At 45.2% G+C, this 26,703-nt stretch overlaps 1 protein-coding gene across 4 annotated transcripts in view; it reads left to right on the top strand.

Moving 5' to 3' along the window:
* The window catches only part of CD2AP (CD2 associated protein), a 127,958-nt gene that overhangs the window by 6,486 nt on the left and 94,769 nt on the right, over positions 1–26,703 (top strand). For 3 of the 4 annotated variants that reach the window (XM_075598495.1, XM_075598494.1, XM_075598498.1), the window contains exon 1: positions 793–1,015. The exons of the other annotated variant lie outside the window; for it this stretch is intronic. In XM_075598495.1, coding sequence (XP_075454610.1) covers positions 808–1,015 — 208 coding nt within the window. In that variant the 5' untranslated portion in view covers positions 793–807. Of the gene's footprint in view, positions 1–792; positions 1,016–26,703 lie in introns of those variants that run through there. 4 annotated transcript variants of the gene reach the window in all.

Raw genomic sequence — 26,703 nt, 5'->3', positions numbered from 1 at the left:
CAGGGGTGCTCAACTCCAGTCCTCAAGACCCCCTCGTCCCCCAACAGCAACAGGTCAGGTTTTCAGGATATCCCAGCTTCAGCACAGGTGGCTCAATCAGAAGAGGCTCAGTCGAAGACTTAGCCACCTGTGCTGAAGCAGGGGCTGATTGAACTGCCTGTGCTGAAGCTGGGATATCCTGAAAACCTGACTTGTTGTGGGGGGGAGGGAGGAAACTTGATGATTGTGTTGAGCACCCCTTAGTTAGACGGTATTTGGGTGTTAGTTCTGGTATAGTTACTTTAGCAGATGGTTATTACTCAGACTGCGCATTTAATTGTAACCTTCCTGGTATTTTCTCACTTCTAACCTTTCCTGCTGGTTCCGGTTGTGATAGTCATAGAAGAGCCAGGTATGCCTACCGGCAAACTACACGCATGTTATCTCTAATGTATTGTAATTGGCAACGCTGGGAAAATGAATCCACTTTAATAATTACCAGACCGAAACAGGACTTGCTTGGTGAAAAATTGCCTAGTCCCAGAAAAATATCCCCACATTTTCTCACCGACTATATTCCCCCAACCCTATTTTCCCTCTAATATCTGCATCTCCTGTTTGCCCATCATCACTTAGATTGTAAGCTCTCCGGGGCAGGGATTTCCTTTTCTACTCTGATTTTTTTTTTCATTTTTCATTTACTGTGTTGTAATTCCCTGTACTGTACTGTCTCTTGTAAAGCGCTGAGTACACTGTGGACTCTATATAAATATATACAGTACATCCATGCATTCTTTTTTTTTTTTTTTTTTAGCATGGCCGGTGGTAATGCAAACTAGTGCTGCATGGGCTGTCTTGTTGCAGCTACCTCTTTCCTCTTCCAGTGCAGGAAGTGGGAAATCGGAAGGGTCCCTAGGATTCCTTGTGATGAGAATCGCGTGGTCCTTACAGGACGCGAACAGGCCCTCACACTGCTCCATCACTGAGAACGCGACAGTGTTTGTGCTCCTTCTGTTTGCATCTTCACTGCTCGCAGGTAAAGTACTTTCGGAAAGGAAGGACAGGGGTTTGCCGCGGGAATGGTTTGGGTTGGTACATGTGCTGCTGCCTGCCAAATATGTCCCATTTTCAGTCTCTTGCAGCGTGTGCTATTAACCCTTTAGCGTGTCGTATGACATATTTACTCATGGGTTCTGGCACCCTGGGTTCTCCATGATGTAGTTGCAAAGTCCCCCAAAAATGCAAATTTTCTTAGGGGAGATCCTTTCCTGCCCATCTGTGGAGCTCAGGACGCAGGAATTAATGACGGACCGAAGGGGGGATGACTTCTCCCCCTCCCCCTATCAGTGTCGTAGTCATCACGTGTGCCTGAGTGGCCGTGGACAAAGCGTTAATGCAGCAATCTGCGCTGCTTGACATTTCCTCCTCCCTTTTTATTTATTTACTACTGTGAAGCGCTATGTACATTAATGGCGCTATATAAATAAAGTCATACATAACGTAACGTTTACCTGAGATCTCTGCTTGCCCTTTTTAACACTTTAAAAAAAATAAATCGAATGCTCAGTTCCTATTGGCATGTGGGCCAATGGGAAACGGTGGCATTGTCTGTGCAGGTTCCTATTGGCCCACGTGATGCGGGAGGTTTACAGTTTGCCGAGATACCAGCAGCCCCTTTTGGAGGTCTGTATCTCAGGAAGCGGGGTTTCCCAGAGCTGAAATCACTGGGGCTCAGCTTCGGAGACTCCCTGCTTAAAACCCAGGCTAAAACACAATGTAATACGCACATCCATTGCTCTTTTAAAGCAACAGTCCAAGTTGCCGTTTTTTATTTAATTTTTTTCCCCTTTAATATGTGCATCAATACAATCCACACAATAAGTAATTAGCTAAGTTGCCGATCGATCCGTTCTCCTGTGATTGATCGGCAAAGATTTGGCTCGGGGGTTCGCTAAATGGCTGTCAGTGCAGCAGGAGCGGACCAAAGATGCAAAGTTCTGTGGGGAAGATCATGTGACCAGGCAGTCACTAGATACAATTGGTGCACTGCTAGAGGGAGGGCAGGGCTCAAAAAGGGGTGTGCCAGAGCCTGTTTCAGAAGAGGAAGGGGGTGTGACTTTGTAAATGGTTACTATAGAAACAAAAAATGCCTGTTACATTATACATACAAAATGTAATTCAAAGTTGTTTAAAAAGAATGCTACTAGTAATTTCTCATAGTACAGAACTGATTAATAAAAAAATAAACACACATAGGATATTGCTCGGCCTGCAACTTTAACTGAGGACAGAAGTTGGACCCTTCCTGTCTAGGCGGTCGCCATCAAGTTTTCTATGTTGGTATATAAATACTTTTTCATGTGTTTAGATCAGAAACGTGAAACAGAGCTTTTCCCCCCCCCCCCTCCTCTCTCCCTCATCGTTTAAGATTTTAGGTTTGCAGAAATTAAGGAAAAATATATATAAACAGACATTAAAAAAAAAAATTAAAAAAAACACAAACTGATGGAGCTTCAGAAAAATGAATAAATACAAAATACTAGGACATGTAGTTTTGCCCTCGTTGCATCTGCTTGTAGCTGGGATAATATGGAGTGTTGAGCTGCGTTTCTATGGCTCAGTGATACATTCTGTAACATGTGGAGATGATTATATGTTGGCAAAGTAATGGTTGTAATTATTTCAAAGAAGTCTGGGGAGAAGAGCCAGTTCCAGCGAAAGAGGCTACAGAAATCAATATCCGCCCCGGATTTGCAGAAAAAAGCAGTCACTGAGATGCCTTAGCAGGCGGGGAAGTATTTAATGAAAGCACGGTTCTAGTTTTCTACATTGGAAGCCTCTGTGATTGATATGAAGTAACGTGCTAAAGCTATCTTGTATAGTGTCACTTAAAGATGCAATCCCACATAGTCTGACAGATCAATTTCTTATGGAGGAATGGGGACGTGTGTGTCAATCAAGTGCTTTCTTTTTACCCTTCTTGCACCCCCTGTCCTTATCAGTGAGCCAATAGAGATAAGGGGAGTGGGAAGTGGAGGGAACTATAACAAGCACTTGCTGAACACACAGTGACGTCCCACAGTGACGTCCCACAGTGACGTCCCACAGTGACGTCCCACAGTGACGTCCCACAGTGACGTCCCACAGTGACGTCCCACAGTGACGTCCCACAGTGACGTCCCACAGTGACGTCCCACAGTGACGTCCCACAGTGACGTCCCACAGTGACGTCCCACAGTGACGTCCCACAGTGACGTCCCACAGTGACGTCCCACAGTGACGTCCCACAGTGACGTCCCACAGTGACGTCCCACAGTGACGTCCCACAGTGACGTCCCACAGTGACGTCCCACAGTGACGTCCCACAGTGACGTCCCACAGTGACGTCCCACAGTGACGTCCCACAGTGACGTCCCACAGAAACGAGCAACCAGAGGAAATCCAACCTCTCCCAAGTCTAACTTAAAAATAAATCCAAACTACGTATAGGTGTTAGATTTGGGATTAAAAGGCAGCTATCAACTAATGTCGCACCTTAAACATGTATTGTATTATGTCTTTATTTATGTAGCACTTTAAATATACATAGCGCTTCACAGTAGTAATACATGTTGTAATCATATAAATAACAAATAATATAAATAACATGTCATGGGAATAAGTGCTTCAGACATAAGGAAGAGTAGTCCCTGCTCCGAGGAGCTTACAATCTAATTGGTAGGTAGGGAGAACGTAAAGAGACAGTAGGAGAGAATTCTAGTAAGTGCTTCTGCAGGGGGCCAAGCTTTATGTATCATGTGTCCAGGATTATCCACAGTGCTATTCATATGCTTCTTTAAGCAAATGTGTCTTAAGGTGGGTCTTAAAGGTGGATAGAGAGGGTGCTAGTCGGGTATTGAGGGGAAGGGCATTCCAGAGGTGCGGGGCAGTCAGCGGGAGAGGGCTTTAGATACAAGGGCTTTAGATACAAAGGGGGTAGAAAGAAGACATCCTTGAAAAGACTGCAAGAGTCGGGATGGTGCATAGCGAGAAATTAGGGCTGAGATGTAAGGAGGGGCAGAGGAGTGTAAAGCTTTAAAAGTGAGGAGGAGAATTGAGTGTGTGATGTGTGATTTGATAGGAAGCCAGGAGAGGGATTTCAGAAGGGGAGGCGTTGAGACAGATTTAGGAAAGAGTAGAGTGATTCTGGCAGTTGCGTTAAGGATAGATTGTAGGGGAGACAGGTGAGAGGCAGGAAGGCCGGACAGGAGGACGTTACAGTAATCGAGACAGGAGAGAATGAGGGCCTGATTCAAAGTTTTAGCAGTCGAGTAACAGTGGAAAGGGCGTATCTTTGTAATATTGTGGAGGGAAAAGCTACAGGTTTTAGATATATGTAGCGGGGTATCCCCTGGCTACTATTCTACACAATGGGCTGACAGTAAACCCTGATACTATCAGGTTGCCAGTAGTTGATATGGGGTTTTCCCCTTCACCTTTGGTACTGCACTTGAGTAAAAAAGCAGGGGGTGATACATCCTGTTGTAGCTGGGACAACAGGGAGCCCACCTTCTGGCTGTACTTAAGGGCAGGACCGCCCTAAAGTTGGGTTGTTGTTCCTTCCCTCTGAGGAAGGCAGGTCACACGACTGGAAGCCTGAGATTGGGGCCTTCCCATGTGCTCTTCCCTACGGGGAGGAGTGAGTGTGGACCAATACCTCTGCCTCCACTAGGGAGGTGCGGAAGAGCTAGGATGGCTGCGGGTGCCCTTGACCTGTAGTGGCAGTCCAGGGACCAACTTCAGTGATAGCTGTTCTAATTTCCCTGGAGCCTAGAGCAGATGGAGGCACTGCACTGCTAAGTAGTATGTGGGGTATGAACCCTAGAAGCCTGTTCCTGTGTCCCCAAGGGAGGAGGAGAATTGAGTGTGAGATGCGGGATTTGATCGGAAGCCAGGAGAGGGATTTCAGGAGGGGAAACGCTGAGACAGATTTAGGAAAGAGTAGAGTGATTCTGACAGCAGCGTTTAGTATAGATTGTAGGGGAGACAGGTGAGAGGCAGGGAGGCCGGACAGCAGGAGGTTACAGTAATCGAGACGGGAGAGAATGAGGGCCTGAGTCAGAGTTATAGCAGACGAGTAACAGAGGAAAGGTTGTATCTTTGTGATATTGCGGAGGAAAAATCGACAAGTTTTAGAAAAGTTTTGAATGTGAGAGGAGAATGTGAGAGAGGAATAGAGTGTGACCCCTAGGCAGCGTGCTTGGGCTACTGGGTGAATGATCGTATGTCCAACAGTAATGTGGAAGGAGGTAGTAGGGCCAGGTTTGGGAGGAAGAATAAGGAGCTCTGTTTTTGCCATGTTGAGTTTCAGTCGGTGGATGGCCATCCAGGATGATATTCCAGAGAGACATTCAGAAACTTTGGTCTGTATAGCAGGTGTAAGGTCAGGGGTTGAAAGGTAAATTTGTGTCGTCAGCATAGAGGTGATATTTAAACCAAAAAGATGTGGTTAGGTCACCTAGAGAGAGTGTGTAAAGAGAGAAGAGAAGGGGTCACAGGACAGAGCCGTGGGGTACCCCCACAGAGAGATCGATAGAGGAGGAGGAGGTGTTGGCAAAAGAGACACTGAAAGTACGATGGGAGAGGTAAGAGGAGATCCAGGATAGAGCTTTGTTCCGAATACCAAGAGTATGGAGAATGTGGAGGAGAAGAGGGTGGTCCACGGTGTCAAATGCTGCAGAGAGGTCGAGTAATATGAGCAGAGTGTAATGACCTCCTGTCTTTGGCAGCATGGAGGTCGTCGGTTACTTTAGTGAGGGCTGTTTCAGTAGAGTGAGCAGTGTGGAAGGCAGATTGTAGAGAGTCTAGAAGAGAATAGGTGTTGAGAAAGTGTAGCAATCGAGAGAATACAAGACGTTCAAGAAGTTTGGAGGCAAAAGGCAGGAGGGAGACAGGTCGATAGTTAGGACAGGTAGGGTCAAGTTTGCTCTTTTTGAGCAATGGTATCACGGTGGCATGCTTGAAGGCGGATGGAAAAGTACCAGAGTAGAGGGAAGAGTTAAAGATCTGTGTGAGCATAGGGATTATAGAAGGAGCAAGAGGTTTTAGGAGATGGGAAGGAATTGGATCAAGAGGGCAGGTGGTAGAGGGAGAAGAGAAGATCAGCAGTGACACATCCTCCTCCGAGATAGCAGAAAAAGAGTCAAGAAAGGCAGGAGGAGAGTTAGGAAGCGGTGTGGGATGGGAGGAGGCAACAGATGGGTTGTTCTGACGTATGGATTCCACCTTTTCCTTAAAGTTAGCAAAGTCCTGAGGTGAGATGGAGGAAGAAGAGGAGGCAGCCGAGGGTTGTCTGAGTAGAGTCAAAGACAGAAAAGAGTCGACGTGGGTTAGACTTGTGCGTATTGATTAGTGATGAAAAGTAGGTTTGTTTAGCCTGAGAGAGGGCAGAGTTGAAACAGGACAGCATACATTTGTAGTGAAGGAAGTCTGCGAGCGTATGAGATTTCCTCCAGAGGCGTTCAGAGGAGCGAGTGGAGGAACGCAGCATGCGTGTGTTGGAATTTAGCCAGGGTCTAGGGCTAGAAGGGCGAGGACGGCAGGGAGAAAGCGGTGCATGTAGATGAAGAGAGGAGGATAAGGCAGAGTTGTAGTTCCTGACCAGGTTGTCAGGGTCTGAAGTAGAACTGAAAGAGGAGAGGGAGGAGCGTAAAGTGGAATCAAAAGCTGGTAGGTTAATAGAGCACAGGTTTCTGCAAAAACGAGGGCGAGATGGAGATGGAGGGGAAGAAGCGTGATAGAGAAAATGAGATGAGGTGACTTGTCTCCTGAAAATGGACTCTAGCGCTGGCTCTTCCATTTCTTCATTCACAAGAACTCAATGACTGGAAATCTGTGATGGTGGACCATGAATTTGTCAAGAATTGTCTTTGTACCTGCAATCCCCTATTAATGTGTGGCAGTAACTAGGTCTAGCGAAGCCTTCAGGCATAAGGGGAAATATGCTAAATATCAGTTAAGGCATAAAATCAAGATCTTATAACTGTTTCATATAATAGAGCTTAGACTTGTTTATGGAAGCCACTTTGACTTAAATTATTTAGAAAGGGACCTTTTTCTGGCTGGCTACATAGGATCATATCTTTTGTGTGATGATGTAAAAAAAGGCAAACTTAAAAAAATGCTTCTGCTTATGTTTTTATTTTTATAATCACTACTATTGCAACTAACCACAAAAGGTTAATAAGTGAGAGGTTTTCAGAAGTCGCTTTCTCTTTTGGTTAACTTACACTTTTTGTAAGTGCTTTTTTAAATCCTTGGTTTCTAAAACCACTGCATTATAACCGAACTCTGAGCAGGGCCGGCTTGGAACGGCTCCTTCTCTCTTGGTTCAGAAGATGTACACTGGCAAACAACACTGTTATAGGACCAAAGTGAACTAATCCCAGTGACATGTTTAAGGATTCACAACTGGGTGATTTATACAGCTTTACGCGAACCTAACGCCTATCAGTATTTTTTTTCAAGTTGTACTTGGGAGAGGTTTAGTTCCCTCTGGCTTCTCGGTTGTGTGATGTCACTGTGTTCAGCAAGTGCTTGTACAGCCAGTCCCCTTTCTCTATCAACACTCCCCTCATCTCCATTGGCTCTCTGATACAGGAAAAATAGGAATAAGGAGAAAGTAAACGATTGACAAACTTCTACATTTAGAGGCCCCTAACAAATTCAACTTGTAACGAATTTTCTAGAAAAGAAAACCAGCCAAATATTTGCTACTAGATATCTTTCTGTTAGAGTGCCTGTTATTTTTTTGTTTTTCTGTCTGTTTGATTTGCACCTTTTTTTAAATCACCTGGATCACTCTTCAACACACCGCACATACCCAATAACGGTCATTGGCAGCTCAGAGGTGAGCAAGAATAAGAATTGTAATCTAGATCAGTGATGTGAATACAGTGGTTCCCCAACTTTTTATTCACTTCTGATATGTTCTGAAAACAAAGGCCACCTCTTTACTCCCACAGTAAGTTTTCTGCATTTCTTTATCTGTTGGCAATGGGCTGCTAACTAACCTCTGATGAAAGCAGTGGACATTGTATATTCGACAGACGACTGTGTTGTGTTTTGATATTGTATATTCGGTAAGATCTTGTTTCACAGATCGTTTCTTGCCCTATATTTGAAAAGCCGTTAAACAGATTGTGAATTGTAAAAGCTGGACTTATCGAAACTGTAAATATAGGATGAATATCTTTGCCAATAAAATTTAAATCCACAATCCCACACCTGAAAATGTTTTCGTTTAAATAGATTTTTGACTTAATTAAAACCAGTGGGATTCCCAGTGCTGAACTGTTCTATTTTCAAGACGGGATCCCCTAGTTCCTCACCAAATTACTGGTGTACTCGCCTGTGCCGATTTGGTTCCTCAGGAGTAGGCAGTATGGCCACCACAGTTCGTGACACCCATAAGCCAATCATACACGCATTCGTATCGACCTGATAGCGGTGGGCGTATGAAAATCTTTATGGGGAAACACCAGCCCCCAAAACTGTAATTATCTCTGGAACCGGAGTCCCCAGAGTTCAAAATAGGTCAGTCCTCTTGGTTCAAATGATGTAAAAACATTTTTTTAACGTATTTTGTGGAATTGCTGGCTGACCTCGGTGAACATGTCTCTTTCAACCGCATCTGCTGTTACCATGTAAACTATAAATCTGTGAACAACATCTAGGTATCTATGCCTCCTTTTTGGAAATGACAATTGGCAAGGAAGTTGTCAGGGTAGAGAGCTTAGGAGTGTTGCTGTCCCTTGATATCAAGATTTTATTTCTACAGGATTTAGACCCTAGGTCGGTGTGAACAAGCAAACAATTGTGTTCAAAGCATGGCATGAAACGCCAAAAATTGATTGCCTAGATGCTCACGGCAGATTGAGATTGTATACAACATCCTATTTAAGATCAATATTTTATATTGTAGGCTCTCAGGAGTAGGGCCCTCATTACCTTCTGCTTCTGTTTGTCATTGCTGGTATCTCTTTCAATTTATATACAGTAATTGATGTCACTCTGTACCCCACTGTACCGTGCTGCGGAATATACAATGATAATACAGCTCAACCCTGTTATAGCGCGATCTAATACAACGCGGATCTGCTTATAATGCGATTTGAGCATGGCTCGCGAATCAGAAGATCTCCTACCATATGTTTTTCAATTTTGCCTGCTTCTCATGATTCAGAGATAATGCCTGCGCGCCCCTCCCCCCCCCTCGGCTCCGGCGTCAAATGGTCATGTGAGGTCATACGTCTCCAGGAAGACAAGGGACAGCCTACAACAAGAGGGGGATTTAGGAGCTCTGGCACAGGGTGACACACAGATCAAGCAGCTGCGATACCTGAAACTAGGGAGTTTCTGATTGTTGCAATCCCCCTCTCTTTTGATCTCCATACAGAAGCTCCCTGACCACTTTCCCACGCAACTGACAACAACTTGTGCGATCTAAGAGCTGGCAGTACAGGGGTATACCGAGGGCATCAGGACTGTATAATGCCTGTAACGCTGCTCCTGTGACCTTGCTTCCGATAGACACATTGTAACTAAGCTGTGGCAGGCGATCGGAGGCTGGGGAGCGGGGGTGGGGAGGGGTGTGGTCCCGGAGCTTTCCTTGTGTGCATAAGGCTATGCCTATAGCGACGGCGACTTCAGGCTGTGGTCGCTGGAAAAATAAAATTGAGATGACTTCCAGCGATCGCGACCAAGCCGTCGCGCTTACTATAAGCGCACGCGAAGGCGGCAATGCATTTGTTTTGGCGCAACGTCGTGTTGCTGTCGCCGACACTATAAGCGCAGCCTAAGAAGATACAAGAGCGGACTACTCGTGACTCTGCTTTTCTGCTGCAACTTTGGCTTCTCTACAGCAGGTAATGGAGTGGATTATAAAGCATAAAGTCGGGGATTTAATGCTCCCAAAACAGTGCAGGGCTGTTCTTCCTTTGCAACAAATAATCATAGTCTAAAGCAGTGGTGCGCAAAGTGGGGGGCGCGACCCCCAGGGGAGGCGGGAGATTTTGCTGGGGGTGCGCGGGCAGTTGCAGAGGCCTCGCACTCTTCCCCCAGTCATTTAAATTAAATGCCGGGGGATAGCTTGAGGCCCCTGCAACGGTTTACTTACCGGGATACAGCCGGCTGTGTTGCGTCGCCATGTGAAGTGATGTCACACGCATCAAATGACGCCGTGAATCATGTGACCCCGCAGCATCAACTGACGCAGATGAAGGTAGGCGGGGAGGGCGCGAGAGCCGGGGGGAGAGAGACAGGGGGGCGCAGCACTTGTTTGCGCTCCCTTGGTCTAAAGGAGAGTGTTTACATCTAATATAAATGACATCAGTCTGCATTCAGTTTCTTTAAATGGATTTTTGTTCTCTGCAATGTGAAGTATTTCACCATTAGACTTTAATAACAAGCATGGATCCTTTATCACAAAAATACACATTATAATATTCCACAGAAGAGTATAAAAGACATTACTTTGCATTCATCTTTTTTTGAGGGTTACTTGTTCCCTTTAGAATACTTTACTATATCTAAATATCAGAGTGAAATAAAACTTTGCTGTTACAGTATATACCTGTGTACTCACCAAATACTGTATATACAATGCGTAACACATTTCAGAATACAGTGCAGGGTTTCCTTTAAGTCACTGGGCAAGACATAGACCCTAGTATTAATCTGAACATCAAACACTACAAATATTTGGTGGTGTTCTTGGTATTGTCTTCATGTTAGTGACGGCAGCAATGACTGAGCTGAATGATATGATATACTAGTGGGAGGTCCAGGTGTTAGATAGTCCAGCGTAATTAAGACTATGAAAATATACATCTATTTTAGAGAGCACTCTAATAGAATAAACAGAATGTGTTTATTAGAAATATATGAACCTATTTACAGCTTGTTTCAGGCATTCTTTGCATTGAAGAGGTTTAATGTTACTACAGTAAAGTTAGTGGTAATACTCTTCTCTCTCTTTCTCTTCTCTCTCCCTTCTTCTCCCTTCCTCTCCCTCCTCTCTTCTCTTTTTTTTTCTATCCCTCCTCTTTTCTCTTTTTTTCTCTCTTCTCTCTCCTCTTTTCCCCCCTCTCTTCTCTCTCTCTTCTCTTTTTTTCCCCTCTCTTCTCTCTCCTCTTTTTTTCCTCTCCTCTCTCTCTCCTCTTTTTTTTCCCACGCTTCTTTCTTTTTTTTCTTTGTCAGCTGGAAGCTGACATGAAGCAGGGAGAAAGAGCTGCCACACGCCGGTTAAGTGCTGTGTCTGGGTGCCGCTGCGCCGGGTTTGGGACAGCTGGAAGCGTTATCCCAGCTCTCCCCCTCCGCGGGACGCGGAACTCCTGATCGCGGTGGCCATTTTTGTTATCACGATCACGGTTATAACGCGGTCTCTTTATGTGGCCCCCGAGCACCGCGTTATAACGGGGTTCAGCTGTAGTAGGGCTGGTGCAAGGGGTCAAAAGTTAGTGACCACAAAAGAGAAATAGAAAGACGTACCCCATAGATTCGCTCCTCATTACAATGATATGAAAAAATTAGGTTAAAAATATATGGTTCAAAAACATATACAATAAAAAAATGGAGGCCCAGAGATGGATACAGTGGTGTGAAAAAGTGCACCCTCTTTGAATTCTATGGTTTTACATATCAGGACATAATAACAATCATATGTTCCTTAGCAGGTCTTAAAATTAGGTAAATACAACCTCAGATGAACAACAACACATGACATATTACACAATGTAATGATTTATTTAACAAAAATAAAGCCAACATGGAGAAGCCATGTGTGAAAAACCAAGTACACCTTATGATTCAATAGCTTGTAGAACCACCTTTAGCAGCAATAACTTGAAGTAATCGTTTTCTGTGTGACTTTATCAGTCTCTCACATCTTTGTTGAGGAATTTTGGCCCACTCTTCTTTACAACGTTGCTTCAGTTCATTGAGGTTTGGGGGCATTTGTTTATTCACAGCTCTCAAGATCCTAGGCAAATACAACCTCAGATGAACAACAACACATTACATATTACACAGTGTCATGATTTATTCATCAAAAATAAAGCCAAAATGGAGAAGCTGTGTGTGAAAAACTAAGTACTGTACACCCTTACTGCGTCCATAGGAATTAAGATGCTAAGTAGCAGACAGGTGCTGCTAATCCCAATATGTGGAAACAAAAATACCTGTGATTATTGGGTGTGTGTGTGTGTGTGTGTGTGGTATAGTACATTAACAGCACCTGATGTGTAGCCCATATCGTACCTGTTAACAACACCGACAGAGAAATGCACCTGTTGAATGGAAAGAGGCATACAAAACCCTTCCGATAAAAAGATGAATAAAATCTGACATTGGTCAATTTTTCACTTCTGGTGAAGAACAGTTACTGCTGATTAAGGCCTGGGACATAGTGGTTGTATCCGGGCGGAAGCGCGCTGAGGGTCAAGGAAAGCGGTGCTTTCCCTGGCTTTACACAGCGCGCCGTCCATGGGCGTGTCGGGGTCGGGTCTGGGGCCGGGCCAGTGACATCACAGAGCTGGTTCGCCCTCATTGGGCGAACCGCTCACGTGACCGGCCCTGCGCTCCGGCGAGCGCCAAATTTCAAACCTCCGTGAGACACGCTTCCCCAAGCGTGCGGACGCGTGCGTGAGCCCCTGCTAAAGCCGCTCTCATTGCGGCTGCAGGGGCTCAGTGCCGAGCAGCAGCGCGCCTCAGCACGGGTCAGCGCATAAGCGCTGACCATGCATGAGGCCTTAGATTGTAGTAAGTGCTACTTTGACGATCTGTAAGGTGAATAGGATCAGTCCTTTTCATAGATGTGTATTGACGTACAGTACAAGAAAATAATAGTTGAAATCTTAGTCCATTGGTGCATATTTATGGAATTGTAGACTTTCTGAGAATAGACAAGACCGCCCTAACTCGCTGAATGCCCTTTTAGCCTTTCTTTTTAGGTTTACATATAGTTTTTCTTTGTTGCGCAGATCAGCCTGACATGTTGGTGAATATGGCAAGCTGCCATAGTAATGTGACTCTGTTCATACGTAAATGCTCGTCTTGCATTTCATTATGAAGCACTTGGATTGAGAACATTTAGCCATATTCTTGATGTTTTGTGATGTGGCAAGTACGTTATCTGGGTGTATCTGGGAAGCTAAACCTGACTCCCTCCCTCTCTCTGAAGACCTGTGGGCATGGCTTTCTTACAGAGCTGCAGCCACAGGCATAGTAATTTAAATAGTTGTCATTATTGTAGCTGTGGACATTTAGGCTACAGAGCTCGGGAACATTCTCCATCCCACGATGAGACAAATGTCTACAGGAAACGGCCTGTGAGCCCATCAACAAGATCGCTGGTGGCATAACCCTTACTGATTTGTTTCCTGTCAGCAGCTGTCTTGAAAAAAAGACACATTTATTTTCACACTGTGGGACTGGAACCAAGAAAACGAAAATCAGACACCCGTGAAAATGTGAAAACATTTTTGTAATTTGTAAACCCGGTAAGGGAAAACTTGGGCTGCGTTTCCCTCCCATTAGTCCTCTCACACCTTTTCTGAGACCTCACCTTGCGTTGAGTAAGGCCGCGATTATTGTGAGCGCAACATCGAGAGCAACAGGCCTCTTCTCTATGAGGCCGCCCATAGTGCACGCGAGCGATAGTAACCACGCTGCACGTTTTTGAAAAAAAGAATTTTGTCTTTTCAGGCGACGGACGCGTCACTTGAGCGGCTCTGCCAATGAGGGTGAACCAGCCTGGTGACGCCTCCCCAATCACTGGAAGCTCTGTTCACCGATCGCTCGGGTGAGAGGCGCGCGGGATGCCAAGCACTTCGTTGTGCATGTGTACTATAAACGCAGCCTAAGCATACAGGGCACACAAGCAAAGGGCCCGCTGTACTCGGCTTTTTGGTCGAAGTTCAGGAACAGGGCAGGCTAAGGGAGGAGGAAACACGTGCTTGACATGCATTGTTGTTTTTCAAGGCTATTGTTCAACAGAAAAGCTTTTCTATTTGCGAAAGAAACCAGGAAAGGTTTGCCTTAAGCTTGCTGATATCAAGTCACTTGAAGCCTCTTAAATTACCAACATTGTTGTTTGTATCTCCTTGTGCATAGCTAAGTGGGCTGTGAACATGCATCTTCTCTGCTCTTGTATGCGATGTAAAAGGTGTTATGTGGAATGGCTTCATATGGTCACAGTTATGGGCCATGTCTTCTCTTTCAAATTGTCATTATTTTAATATTGGCGCCTGGGTAATGAAAATGCTTTTCAGGAGGTGATTTGATACCATGTTCAAAGCATCAGGCAATGCCTTCTATAATATCCATTTTTGCCTTAGTCACTGTATCTTGTTAACCTGTGTTGTCTCTAATGGCATTAAATACAACCGACCACTTTATGTAAACAATATTCCACTATTTAAGAGAGCTGGGAGGTTGTGACATGTCAAATATTTATTGTCCTTTTTTTATTTATTAAAAAAAAAAAAGAGATTCCTCGATTTTCAGTTGATATCTGAATGTATGTACACATTTTCTGAGTGCGAATATGCAAGTAACCACATTTGTAGCAGATTTGCAGCTAAACCAGATACACTGGAGAGCCTCAATAAAATGCGGAAGCTGTTTTCTTGAATTGCAGATTAGCAATAACCATTATGGTTCTTCAGTGGAAAGCCCCATGGCTGATCATTTACGTGTTCATAGCCGAAAACTGCTTATCTCCACTGGTGTTTGCAAAACTGGAACTAGCTCGGGGAACCTGTTTAGAAGAGCAGTCCCACATAGCGGAAAAAACATAAACATCTTCATCTAATTGCCTTGCGTAAAAGAATTAAAGTAAACATTGTAATTACATACTGTAAAAATAAATATGCTTTTCTTTTTGCCAGGTTTTCTTTTAATTCTCATGGGAGACTTTTATGTTTCTAACCTTAATTCACTTTGGTCCTAAGTGGGTCTGCCACTTTATGAAGTGGATGTCTTGGGTTCTACAAGAAAATATATATCAGAAATAGACATTTATTTATAAAATATTTTACCAGGAATTAATACATTGAATTACCTCTCCAAGTATGTCCTAGGCACAGAGTTATGATAACGTTACATTAAATGAACAGGGTTATACATTATATATATATATACATTGCATGAACACTTAAGGATAATGTTATAGGCGTATGGAACAGCGTTGTAGGGGTGAGGAGCTTGTTCAACTAGGTGGGTAGCTTGCCCAGAAAGTATTTGAAGGCAAGACATTAAAATTTACTTTGCGCCTAGACTCAAGTGATGGCCAATGTAGTTCTTTGAGCATTTCGCAGTGATGTGTGTTGTAGTTGCATTGGAGGACAAAGTGGCATATTGAGTTGTAGAGGGTGTTTAGTTTGTTAAGGTGAGTTTGGGGTGCTGTACTACTGTATATATTATGTCCCATAGTCTATAATTGGCATTAGCATCTGCTGTGCGATGCACTTTCTGACCAGCAGGCTTAGGGAGGATTTGTTCCTATAAAATACAACCAGTTTGGCATAGGTTTTGGATGTCAGGGTATCAATGTGAAACCCAAATGTTAAATGGGAGTAAAACCATATGCCCAAATATTTAAAACTAGTGACAGGGGCTAGGATGGTATTAGAGTTGGTTCTGATCTGTAGCTTCGTCATTGGTAGCTTTAGAAATTAAGCCTTGGTCCCAAATACCATTGTTAGTCTTGTCAGTTTAAAAAAAAAAGTTTGTTTGGGTTAATCCAGTTTTCAAGTCTTGAAAAATCAGATTGAAGTACGTGTCCAAGGTCAGAGAGGCTAGGGCTGTGTGCATATAAGCACCCTTACAAGCTGTAAGTAAATCATTGATGAAGACTGAAAAGAGTAGGGGCCCCAGAGCAGAGCCTTGCGGGATACCGCAGGTGATATCGAAGGGGTTGGAGTTAGAGCCTGAGAGAGACAAATGTTGGGATCTACCTGATCAGTATGAGTAAAACCAGTTTAATTAAGTTCAATGCTGCACACCACAAGCAACATTGTAAACAATACCTACTGTTCCCGCTGCTCCTGGCTCAGGGAATGCCTGTCTAAATAATCCAAAGTATACATACAGAAGATGATCCAGGGCACTACGGATTTTCAAAGATTGAATTTATTGTTGGAGCAACACAATGTTTCGACCATCCAAGTGGTCTTTTTCATGCCAGTCACCTGAAAAAGACCACTTGGATGATCGAAACGTTGTGTTGCTCTGACAATTAATTCAATCTTAGAAAATCAACAGTGCCCTGGATCATCTTCTGTATAAAACCAGTTTTAACACATGTTTCCCTATTCCAGAGCACTGCAGTTTGTTTAACAAGATAGAAAAAAAGGCTAAAGCGCTCAAATGCAGGTGTGATAAGTAAAGTAAGCCAAACCACTAAACCAGGGTACAAATAAGTATAAAATAGTACTTGATGTGCAATTGTATGGCTACTATCCTCCTGAAGACAGGTGGTCGATGGTACAAGCCCACTCACCCTCAGTCTCATCGGCAGGTTCCCCTGAAAATCAGCAATACTTACATCCTGGTAGTGGTAGGCAAGCTGTGCAGCTACAGATATGCAGTATAACAGGAAATATGGAGAACAAAAAGCGCACTAGCAAAAACGGAGCAGGAAGGATCCAAAAACAAAAATAATTAAAAGGGCACTTTAATGTGACAAAAGACCCATTGTCACATTAAAGTGCCCTTTTAATTATTTTTGTTTTTGGGTCCTTCCTGCTCCGTTTTTGCTAGTGCGCTTTTTGTTCTCCATATTTCCTGTTTAACAAGATAACATGATCAACAGTATCAAAAGTCTTTGGATAATCTAGGCATACTGCACCAGTAAATTGTCCCAGTTCCATTCCACACTCAATCTCATTGCAAACTTTTAGGAGGGTAGTTACTGTGGCGTGTTTGGGGCGAAAGCCAGATTGGAATTTGTTAGGAACATTTTGTCTTGGTATAGTAATTGCTTAATTGGGAGTAGACACATTTTTCCATGGCTTTGTATAGTACTGGCAGCAGAGAGATTGGCCTATAGTTTAAGACACTGTTTTTGTCCCCACATTTGAAGATTGGGACATCTCTGACAGTTTTCCAGGTCTTAGGGATATGGCCTGCAGACAGGATAGAGTTGATTAGGGAAGCAAGTGGTTTGGAAATGGTTGGGGCACCGAGTCGTAGGAATTTTGATTGCAGTAGGCCAGGTCCACACTGGCTGCTTAGTTTTAATTTGAAGAACACTTGTGTAATCTCCTTCAGATACTGGGACAAATTGAAAATTGTCGCAGTGTTGGGACAGGGTGGGGCTATAGGGTTTCTCCCAGATTGAGCTTTATGTTTGTAGTTCGTGTTGCGCTTTGCTAATAGGGAAGTAGCACACCCCACAAAGTATTGATTGAATGCATTTGCATTGTCAGTGGGATTTGTCAGAGTAATGTCATCCTTTTTGATATTAGATGCTTGTTGATGGCTATAAGGCTGGAATATATTGTTGATGACATCCCAGAAGTTTGCTGGATTTGATGTATTCTGGTGAAGATTGTCAGAGTAATATTGGGCATTTGCGTGTTTGCCTTGTGCATGTATTCCACAGACATCTGTAGTTATTGAGATCCTTTGTAGTGCCAGTTACTTTGTAGCTTTTCCGCAATGCTCTAAAATGGTTGAGCGCTATAATGTCTGTTGTAACCCACAGAAGGTGGACCCCCATACTCTTATTCTGGGTAGTGGAGCATGGGTATCAGTTTTAAGATCGCTGATTGCAAGTAATCAAGTGCAGAATAAGGGTAAAGTATTAAGTCGATTCTGTACCAAGTGCAGTTGGTAAGATCAGCCAGAAACGTTTGTGGGTTAAAGTTTCTAAGTTCTAGTGAGTAGAATTTTAGGGCTGGATTGGGGTAATCTGATTTTCCCTACACAGTACACTATTGCTTTGTCACTGAAAATGTCAGGTGGGGTAGCAGAGGATTGGATTCTGTTGAGACTAGAGGATAGAATTAATTCTAGCAAGGAATGGTTGTGAGATTTTAGGTTAATTCTAGCAAGGAATGGTTGTGAGATTTTAGGTTTGTCTATGTGGGTTGGGAAATTAGTTGGGTTAGGTTAAGTGACTTGAGTTGTATCTGTATTTTGTTGTTTTAGGGTCAAGCCAATTGAAGTTGAAATCCCCAAGAACTAACCGCTCTCTCTCTCTTTCTATTCAGAGGGGAGATTGAGCCAAGAAACTGAGCGATATCAGTCAGGGATTACAGTGGGGCTTTAGGAGGGCGGTAGAGGCCAGCAATAACCACGGGCTTATAGAAGGGGAGGCCAATTTTACCAACCAGGATTTAAGTTGGGGTGGGTTTGGGGGGGCCAATTGAGCAGCGTAAATTGTAAGGTGTCTTCAATATATAGTAACACCCCATCTCCTCCTCCTTTTGCCCTATCTTTCCTAGAAATGGCTTTTCTTTATAAAGAATTAATCTCACAATGACTATCTGGAGCAAGGGTGGGCAACTTTAGTCCTCAAGGGCCACCAACGGGTCAGGTTTTCAGGATATTGCTGCTTCAGCACAGGTGGCTCAATAAGTGGCTCATTCTCACATTGCAAGATTTGTGAGTGCTCTAGTGTTGTAACAAGTCCTAAATTTTGCCGGGTACCGGATACCCGGCAAAAATGGGCAATTTCACCGGACCGGGTACCATACACTTACCTGCAGCCGGCAGAGGGTGAGGAGGACCGCGGCGACAACGTTGGAGCAGCAGCAGACGTCCTGGTGACAGCAGCAGAAAGAAGTCCTTGTTCAGCCGGCGGGAGCAGCAGAACACAGCACGGAGCTGATGCCTGTGGGAGCCGAGCATGTGACCAGAGCAGGAGCGTTCCTAATGGACACCCGGGGAGGAGTTGGCTGTCCAATAGGAACGCTCCAGCTCCAGTCACATGGTTCCCCTGCTCTCACAAGCATCAGCTGTGTGCTGTGTTTCGCTGCTCCCGCCGGCTGAACAAGGACTTCTGCTGCTGCCACCGCCACCAGGACGTCTGCTGCTGCTGCTCCAACGCTGTCGCCGCGGTCGTCGTCCCCCTCTGTATCGGCCTTCCTCACTCCCCGTTGCCGGCTGTAGGCAAGTGTTTCATTCTTTTCAGCTACTCTGACATTACCCGACGCTGTGTTCGACACCGTGCTGGTCCCAGCCACCTGCTGCCGGGTTCGGGTAATTTTCGGGTGGCTGAAAAAGCGCCAGGGCACTCCCTAAAATTTAACAACGCCAGAATTATCTGTGGCTAAAAGCTGTCTGTTTCAAACCAATCCAACAAAAACAGAGATACATTTTATGCCAATGTGTATACATTCTGGCATCACATTTGTCAGTTGTATATTCTGAAAAGTACAGGAGAATGCACACAGGAAACAGACAATGTCGCTGTATTTTCTCTGAGAGAGAGAGATGATTGGCATCATTATACTATGCAAGGCACCATGCTATTTCTTGGGCCAAATTAAAAGCCTCCGTACAGTAATAGTGATAACTTAGTTCAGTGAAATGGCTGCCAGGGAGACCTATAGAAATATAGGTGAGAAACACAAAGAAGATATTAATCAGCGATTGTGTTTGGTGATATGCTGCATCGAGATATGAATTCAGCTTTGAATCCATTTGAAAAGGGTGTGTCTGTGTGTCTGTGTGTCTGTGTGTCTGTGTGTCTGTGTGTCTGTGTGTCTGTGTGTCTGTTTCTCTCTCTGTTTCTCTCTCTGTTTCTCTCTCTGTTTCTCTCTCTGTTTCTCTCTCTGTTTCTCTCTCTGTTTCTCTCTCTGTTTCTCTCTCTGTTTCTCTCTCTGTTTCTCTCTCTGTTTCTCTCTCTGTTTCTCTCTCTGTTTCTCTCTCTGTTTCTCTCTCTGTTTCTCCATTCAGCAGATGTAAGGAGAAATTTCACAATGACGTACTGTACGTGATAGGGATTTAAAAGTTAAAGGTAATAACGGCAAGTCTGGAGCTTTTAGCTACATTACAGAAGTCTCCTGCTCAGTGTTTGTAAGGAGCACTCCCTCTTAATAGAACAAGTGATTGTTTTGTTCATGCAAATTGCCCTTGCCTTTTGTAATTGTCATCTACATTGGTTACAGTCTGTAAAGAGAGTTCTCCCTCCATTGGAGAGGGTATAAGAGAGCTTTTCCAGGTTCATTAGTGTTAGGACTTGCAAGAGCGGATATACCTTGGCATGGTTTGCAAGCTTAAAATGCTTTGGCCAAATAATTTAACTAAATGACCCTCACTTTTGGAAAAAAAACAGATAAGTATTTAACTATAATTTGTTATATTGGATGAAGCACTGCAGATTTTTTACTTTTGTTATAGCCACTAATATACTCCTAATAAAAGCTGCATGTATTGCATAAATACCATTGTATTTGTTCTGTTCACGTGAGCTTTTGGTGTTAACCTTCAAAGCTATTAAACATATGTTGTACAGGCAAGTAAGTGCATCTCGCCCAATAGGCAAATAGCAGCTCACGCATGCGCCTGTCAGCACGTCCCAAACAGCAATACTGTCTCCCTACCTGTACCAAAGCTGTGAGCAAGCGGGGAGACTATAGAGCCTGTTACACATGCGTAATTTATATCAGTTATGCACGTATATGACGATTGCAGTACAGTACATGCATCGATAAGTGGGGAAAAGGTAGTGCTTCACTTTAAGTACATTTTCACTTTACATACATGCTCCGGTCCCATTGCGTACGTTAATGCGGGGTATGCCTGTATTATGAAGCTAGTTGAAGTGGTAGAGAATATATAACATGCGTGAGTTACTGCACCATATTGCAACTTTTAGAATGGAACAGTACCTTTTTGACCACAAAGAGGATGTGCCATAGCGCATCTATGCGAGTGACAGATTTGTACTGTATATTTACTTTCCTCCTCTTCACCTACGGATGGGTATAGGCGACTTCCACAGAAAACTTCACTTTAAAAAGATCCATGGAAGTTGTTTAGGTGGATATTCCCAAGGGGACGCTAGGCCCAAGGGTCGACAGAGCCCATTTTGTTAGAAACGAGGGGCGCCACTTGAAGGCAGCGCTGTCAATTGATGAGAGGCTCTATATTCGCATCAATTATCCTTGCCCCCCGTACTGTATATGCTGTGGGTCTCTGTAGATTTGCTAAATTTGATGTACTGTTCACAGTGAGTCGGCACCATAGAATAAGAGTAATTAAGAGCAATCTAATGAGAGTTGGCTTGTGTGGGTCGACTGTCGCATGTACATAGCACTTTTTTTATTCCCACTTCACGGAGAATTAAATGCGACCAGATCTATATTTTATTGGAACGATCTTTTTGCTGCTATCCAAAATTGCTAAATAAAATCCGGTGTCCTGAGCTTAAACAAATATAACACAAAGGTATACATGGATTAAACAAATAAATATAAGCACACAGAAAATACAAGCACATTTAAATGTGACTCTACAAATTGTTTTTTTCCCCTCTGTGTATGATCATGCAATATCTCGCTGTAAAGTTTTCTAGTAACAAATTTTGGAGAAATGGGGAAATGAAACCATTTTTTTTTTTTTGTAGTGTCCCCTATTTTGCTCCGTGTTACATAACTGAAGTCTGATGCTGCAGCTTCGGAGTTCCTGTTGTATTTCCTCTGCTTAATTTTTTTGTGAGCCCTCAAATCTATTAGAAAAGCTAGTGTGTGTGACCTTCTCCTAAAGGGTTACTTGCAGCATTGGCGTTTAAGGCCCCTGTGTTGCCATGGGATCATGACATCACTGAGAGTACAGTACATAAGGGAAGACTAAGGTTTGAGAAAGTTAGGTTTCCAGAGGTCCAGATGAGGTGCCTCGGGGAGAGTAGATAAATATTTTTCATAAAGTAATAGCATTGACCAGGCCCCCTGTTTATTATGTTGTAGATCTGGACAGTACCGCTTAAGTTAGGATCCCTAAAAGGAGGAACGGAGTCCTGAATAGTTAATGAAAAGGATTATGGCGCGCCTCAGGAAATAAAACTCCTGGGTGCCGTCGGATCGGAGCTAATATTCCTCATCTGTCTGTATGGAAGTGTCCGTTCCCAAACAGGCAAAAGGAATTATTGGGTCAGGTAAGGAGGACCTAACAGGATTCCTGTAGGGGCCCAGAGTAATCGGACTTGGTACAGATAATAGGTCCAAAGCAACAAAGGGGCGCCGGGTCCCACATCTACGTAGAGCAACTAAGTAAATGTACCTACATTCAAGTGTTAAGAGTGGGCACTAACGGGAGAACTGTATTCGTGCATGTCTGATATAAAATACAGTGCAACATTGTCAGTATGTGTATGAGTGGTCCCTGTGCTTGGGCACACGAATACATGACAGTTGTACTACAAAAGGCCCTGGCACCCATTATTATACAGCTGGCTATCTCATGGCTCAGCCGCCTGAGTCCAGCCCCTGAGTCCAGCTAACCCACGTGGAGTGGCCACATACGTATCACACCGATGTAATCTCCCTAGAAGCCGGGCAGGGAATGTTACATATATAGACACATAGTTATGTATATTTATGTATATATATATTCTATCTGCTGTAATGGCTTATAGTGCTTTTAACAGTGAGGGTTTCAGTTGTAAAGCTGTTGAACTTGTATCACATACTGTACAATTTATTGCATAGTCTTAAATCTTTTTTGGGCTAATATCTACATACATTTCTCTGATTGTGAACAATCTCACTTGTTCATAATGTCCTTGATTTTCAATAAACATTTAAAAAAATGCTGGAGAGGAGATTGCGTAGCACATTAGTGGGATTGCTTTTGATTTAATAGAACGCGCACACACCTGTGTCCGTATCTGTGTATATACATACACGTATGTATTTATAAGTGTGTATGTGTGTGTTTACTAAAAATGTGCAGTGGACAAGGGTATGGGTGAAGCTGAAACTGCTTTCCATCACCCTAATATTTCATATTTTTAGACCTTAAGAGTTTACTGAATTGGAAGTAATAGGAAACTTTTGTTTATGTAACGGGTGTATCCCCCTGATCTGACCCACCCAATCTCATATTGGCCCGTGTGGTCTAACCAGTCCCCATTACAAGGTCGTGTATGGTGGTGCACCTGCAAGTAACAGGGCTCCTGAGTCTCCCGCTTGATGGTATTAGGGGATGTCATCAGGACAGGTAGCTGAGGTAGTGGGTGCGAGTCCAACTTACTTCACGTGCAGCGCCTCCACCTCACCAGGGTCTATGCTTCCGCAGGGAGATGATCCTGATGAGGAACTCCTTTCTGGTGGAGCCATCCACTGCGGAGTAATTTCACACTCACACAGTGGGGATATCGTTAACAAGGTCATCTTTATTGTAGACGGTGATGTAGCAGACTGCCCCATGCAGCTGCCGGCTCTAGCCGCACATCCCTCCGTGCTGTCCCTTCGCCAGGTACGCCCTCCCAAATTGAAGTGTGATTCCCTCTTCTCCTAGGGAGATCCTCTCTGCGCCAGGTCCCTGGACACAGAGTGACTTAGACAGGCTAATTGGTCAACCTGGACCGCTAGTTACTTCACTAGGGTCACTGAATGTTCTTACAATCCCTTTTCAGGATCTCACAACTTCCCAACAGCTTTCCTCAGCTGCTGGAACAAACAACATACTAACTGTGTTGTGCCTTATATACTTCAGGAGGCAGGCGCATCCCTGATGTCACTATCCAGGGACTCAGAGCATGCAGCCACTCCCCTCCATACATAGGGCACCTCACCATGGGGTGAGGGAAAACCTCCATAACTACTGCTGGCATACCTGTACTTACCAGGACTTACTGCCAACAGAGAGGAAAGTAATATACCATTATTATGCATGGCTATATACTCCCCCTGGTGAATCCCCACCGTCCCGACTGGGACCTAAATTTGGTGTACCTTGCTCCAGGACAGGGGTGCTCAACTCCAGTCCTCAAGCCCCCCCAACAGGTCAGGTTTTCAGGATATCCCAGCTTCAGCACAGGTGGCTCAATCAGTGGTTCAGTCTTTGACTGAGCCTCTGGTTGAGCCACCTGTGCTAAAGCAAGGACTGATTGAGCCACCTGTGCTGAAGCAGGGATATACTGAAAACCTGACCTGTTGGGGGGGTCTTGAGGACTGGAGTTGAGCACCCCTGCTCCAGGAAACACTGAAAAAGAACACACAAATTAAGCGTTTAAACATTATCACCTTCACATAATAATGACAAACATACGCTCACTGACCAGCAGGGAGCATCAAAGAAAAGGCAGACCACTCGTTGACGGAATCTAATAGTAGTGTCGAGGGTCTGGTTTCCTCACCTCCCGCCCCGCTGCATCGGTGACTGTTACACTATACTCACGGGGCAAACCACGCTCATTGCAATACACCACCTTGTGCATATAGATGCTGCGCCCGATTTTTCAAACCCTCATAAGTTGGGAAACCCTCTGCTCAGCCTGAATTCCCTTAATGGCTCCCCCCTTATTCACGATATAGTATTCTATATCATTGCGAAGCCACCTCTCTCGATTGTCCTCTATTTCTATCATCAGAGGTTCCGGGACATAAGGATATTCAAGCCCATGGGACCTTTCATATTTGGCTGCAATAGCCTGTTCAGCTCGGCAGGTCCTGGTCAACTTAGTCAGCCCAGCCTTTCCTGGTAACACCCATGACAGGGGCTCATCTGTCTCTACCAGGTCATCTAACCCTTCAGATCCCTTTTGGGGTAATAAAACCTGCTTGTATTCGCTCCCACCTTACTCGTAACTCCCTGAGATAGGCCTCATCGTCAAAATTCCCGGGAGCCCACCAATGATCAACCACCCCATCCCTTTCTAGAATGAAACGGGTGCGGTCTATCCAGGCGACATAACCCTCATATAATGGTGCCCACCACCTAGTTTCCCGTACCTCTTCTGAGTTAGGTTCTAGTGGCTCATCCTCCTCAGGCCCGCCCGATGATACCCCTGAAGTACCCTCAGATCGTGTAACCTTTTCCTTACATTGTGACCAGTGTCCACCCTCGAGACTCAGCCCACTATTGCTATCACTAATTATCGACCCCCGTCGGGAAATCCTCCCTCCACCCTCAGACCCATCATCCGAAGTTCCCCAGTCCAGGCTTCCAGTCCGTTCTTCGATAGGACCCCGGGAATCCCCTGACATACCCAGGCTAGATGTTGACTCAAACGTGACAGCGACTGGGGCAGAAACTTTATCTAGGGCCTTGGGACTAATTTGGGAATGGACGGGGTTGGGGGACGGGGCTTGATGGTAGGTAGTGGCAGGGTTACGGCCTGCTCCTCAGCAATACCTGCCTCACTTCCTCCACAACGTCCGTTCTTTCCTTCGGCAGCTGAGCCTCTCATTCTCCGGTTCGAGCCCCCACTCCGTCTGTCAGTAGGGGATCGACTCCCGCTGCTCGACCGTAGGGGCGCAATCGCCTCCCAGTCGACACCGCTCTGGTCATCCGAAACTGCCTCTGGACACGCACGTGCCGCGACGCCATCTTGGGTTGGGTCCCCAATCGAGACCTCTTCCTCCACGAGGACATCCGGCAACGCCCTTCTGCTGCGCGGTCCAGCCTGACCCGGAATCCGCTCTTCACTCCCTTCCACCCCCTGGATCTGCGTTGAGCACGGAGTTAACCTACTGCTCCGCAGCGTCGGGGTGGATCGACCTCCTTCCGATCCACTAGTCACCACGGCAGTGGGACTCCGGCGATTGGGTTGGCGCGGTACTGGAGACACTCGACTCCGTGTCTCCACACCACGAGGTATAGCATCTCGCCACGGGATACCACTACTATGATACTCCGCCAACAAGTCCTGTGTCTCTGCCAGTCTGGCACACTCCTCGTCCGAGGACTCTAATTTACAGTTCGGCCGGGGTGTCCCAGTAGGGGACCGTCGATGGGCTCCTTTCCGGTCACCTCTCCGATGGCTGGTTTTCTCGCTTTTAAGAACTCGGCTTGAGTCCGGCTCCGCGGGACATGCACTCGCACTCCACAGTGCACCCGGAAGCTCCGCTGCCGACATCGGGGTAGGATCTTTCATCCACACGGCTTTTATCGGCACAAATGTCGTCATCGGCCACATATATTGCAGTCCACAATGAGGGCATCGAGCCTCACTGCCCACGGCTCCGCCCGGCAGTCGGCACTGCAGGCAGAGACAGACCACTGTCTCCACACCCTCTACGCGGATAATCAGGAAGCCTCCTGGAGCCGAATAGGGGTGGGTAGATATCAAGGGACTCTGTTCCATTTTCTCCGCTTGCTCAGCCATGGTCACCAACGGCAGCACTCGGCCTAACGGTCTGTATTGATCAATGGCTCTTCGCAACTGAAGGGCAGGGGATGGTTGAGCAAGCCCTCCCCCCACTTCCTCCATCAGCATCCGGTGAAACTGCAGACCACTCCCCCTGGTTGAAACTAGGGGGATGTCTCGCCGCTTGGTAGGCTGACCCAGCACAGGGGCTGAGCGAGTCATAGTCCATGAGGGCGCGGCTCCAGCTTTCGCGCCAAACTCCCCAACAGGGTGGGGTTTTCCCGTTGGCGCCAATCCTGGCCAACAATTAGCAAACTGCAAAGTTGCAAGAGTTTCTGCAGCATGCCCACGCGGTGTCCCGGGAACGCGGGAACCGCCATTTTGGTAAGTACTGTCCTTCTTTAAATTCGAGGTAGCGTCTG

The sequence above is a fragment of the Ascaphus truei genome, chromosome 4 (assembly GCF_040206685.1).
Source record: "Ascaphus truei isolate aAscTru1 chromosome 4, aAscTru1.hap1, whole genome shotgun sequence".
Lineage (NCBI taxonomy): Eukaryota > Metazoa > Chordata > Amphibia > Anura > Ascaphidae > Ascaphus > Ascaphus truei.
The sequence above is the reverse complement of the archived record's forward strand: the minus strand, read 5'-3'. Positions and strand labels throughout refer to the sequence as shown.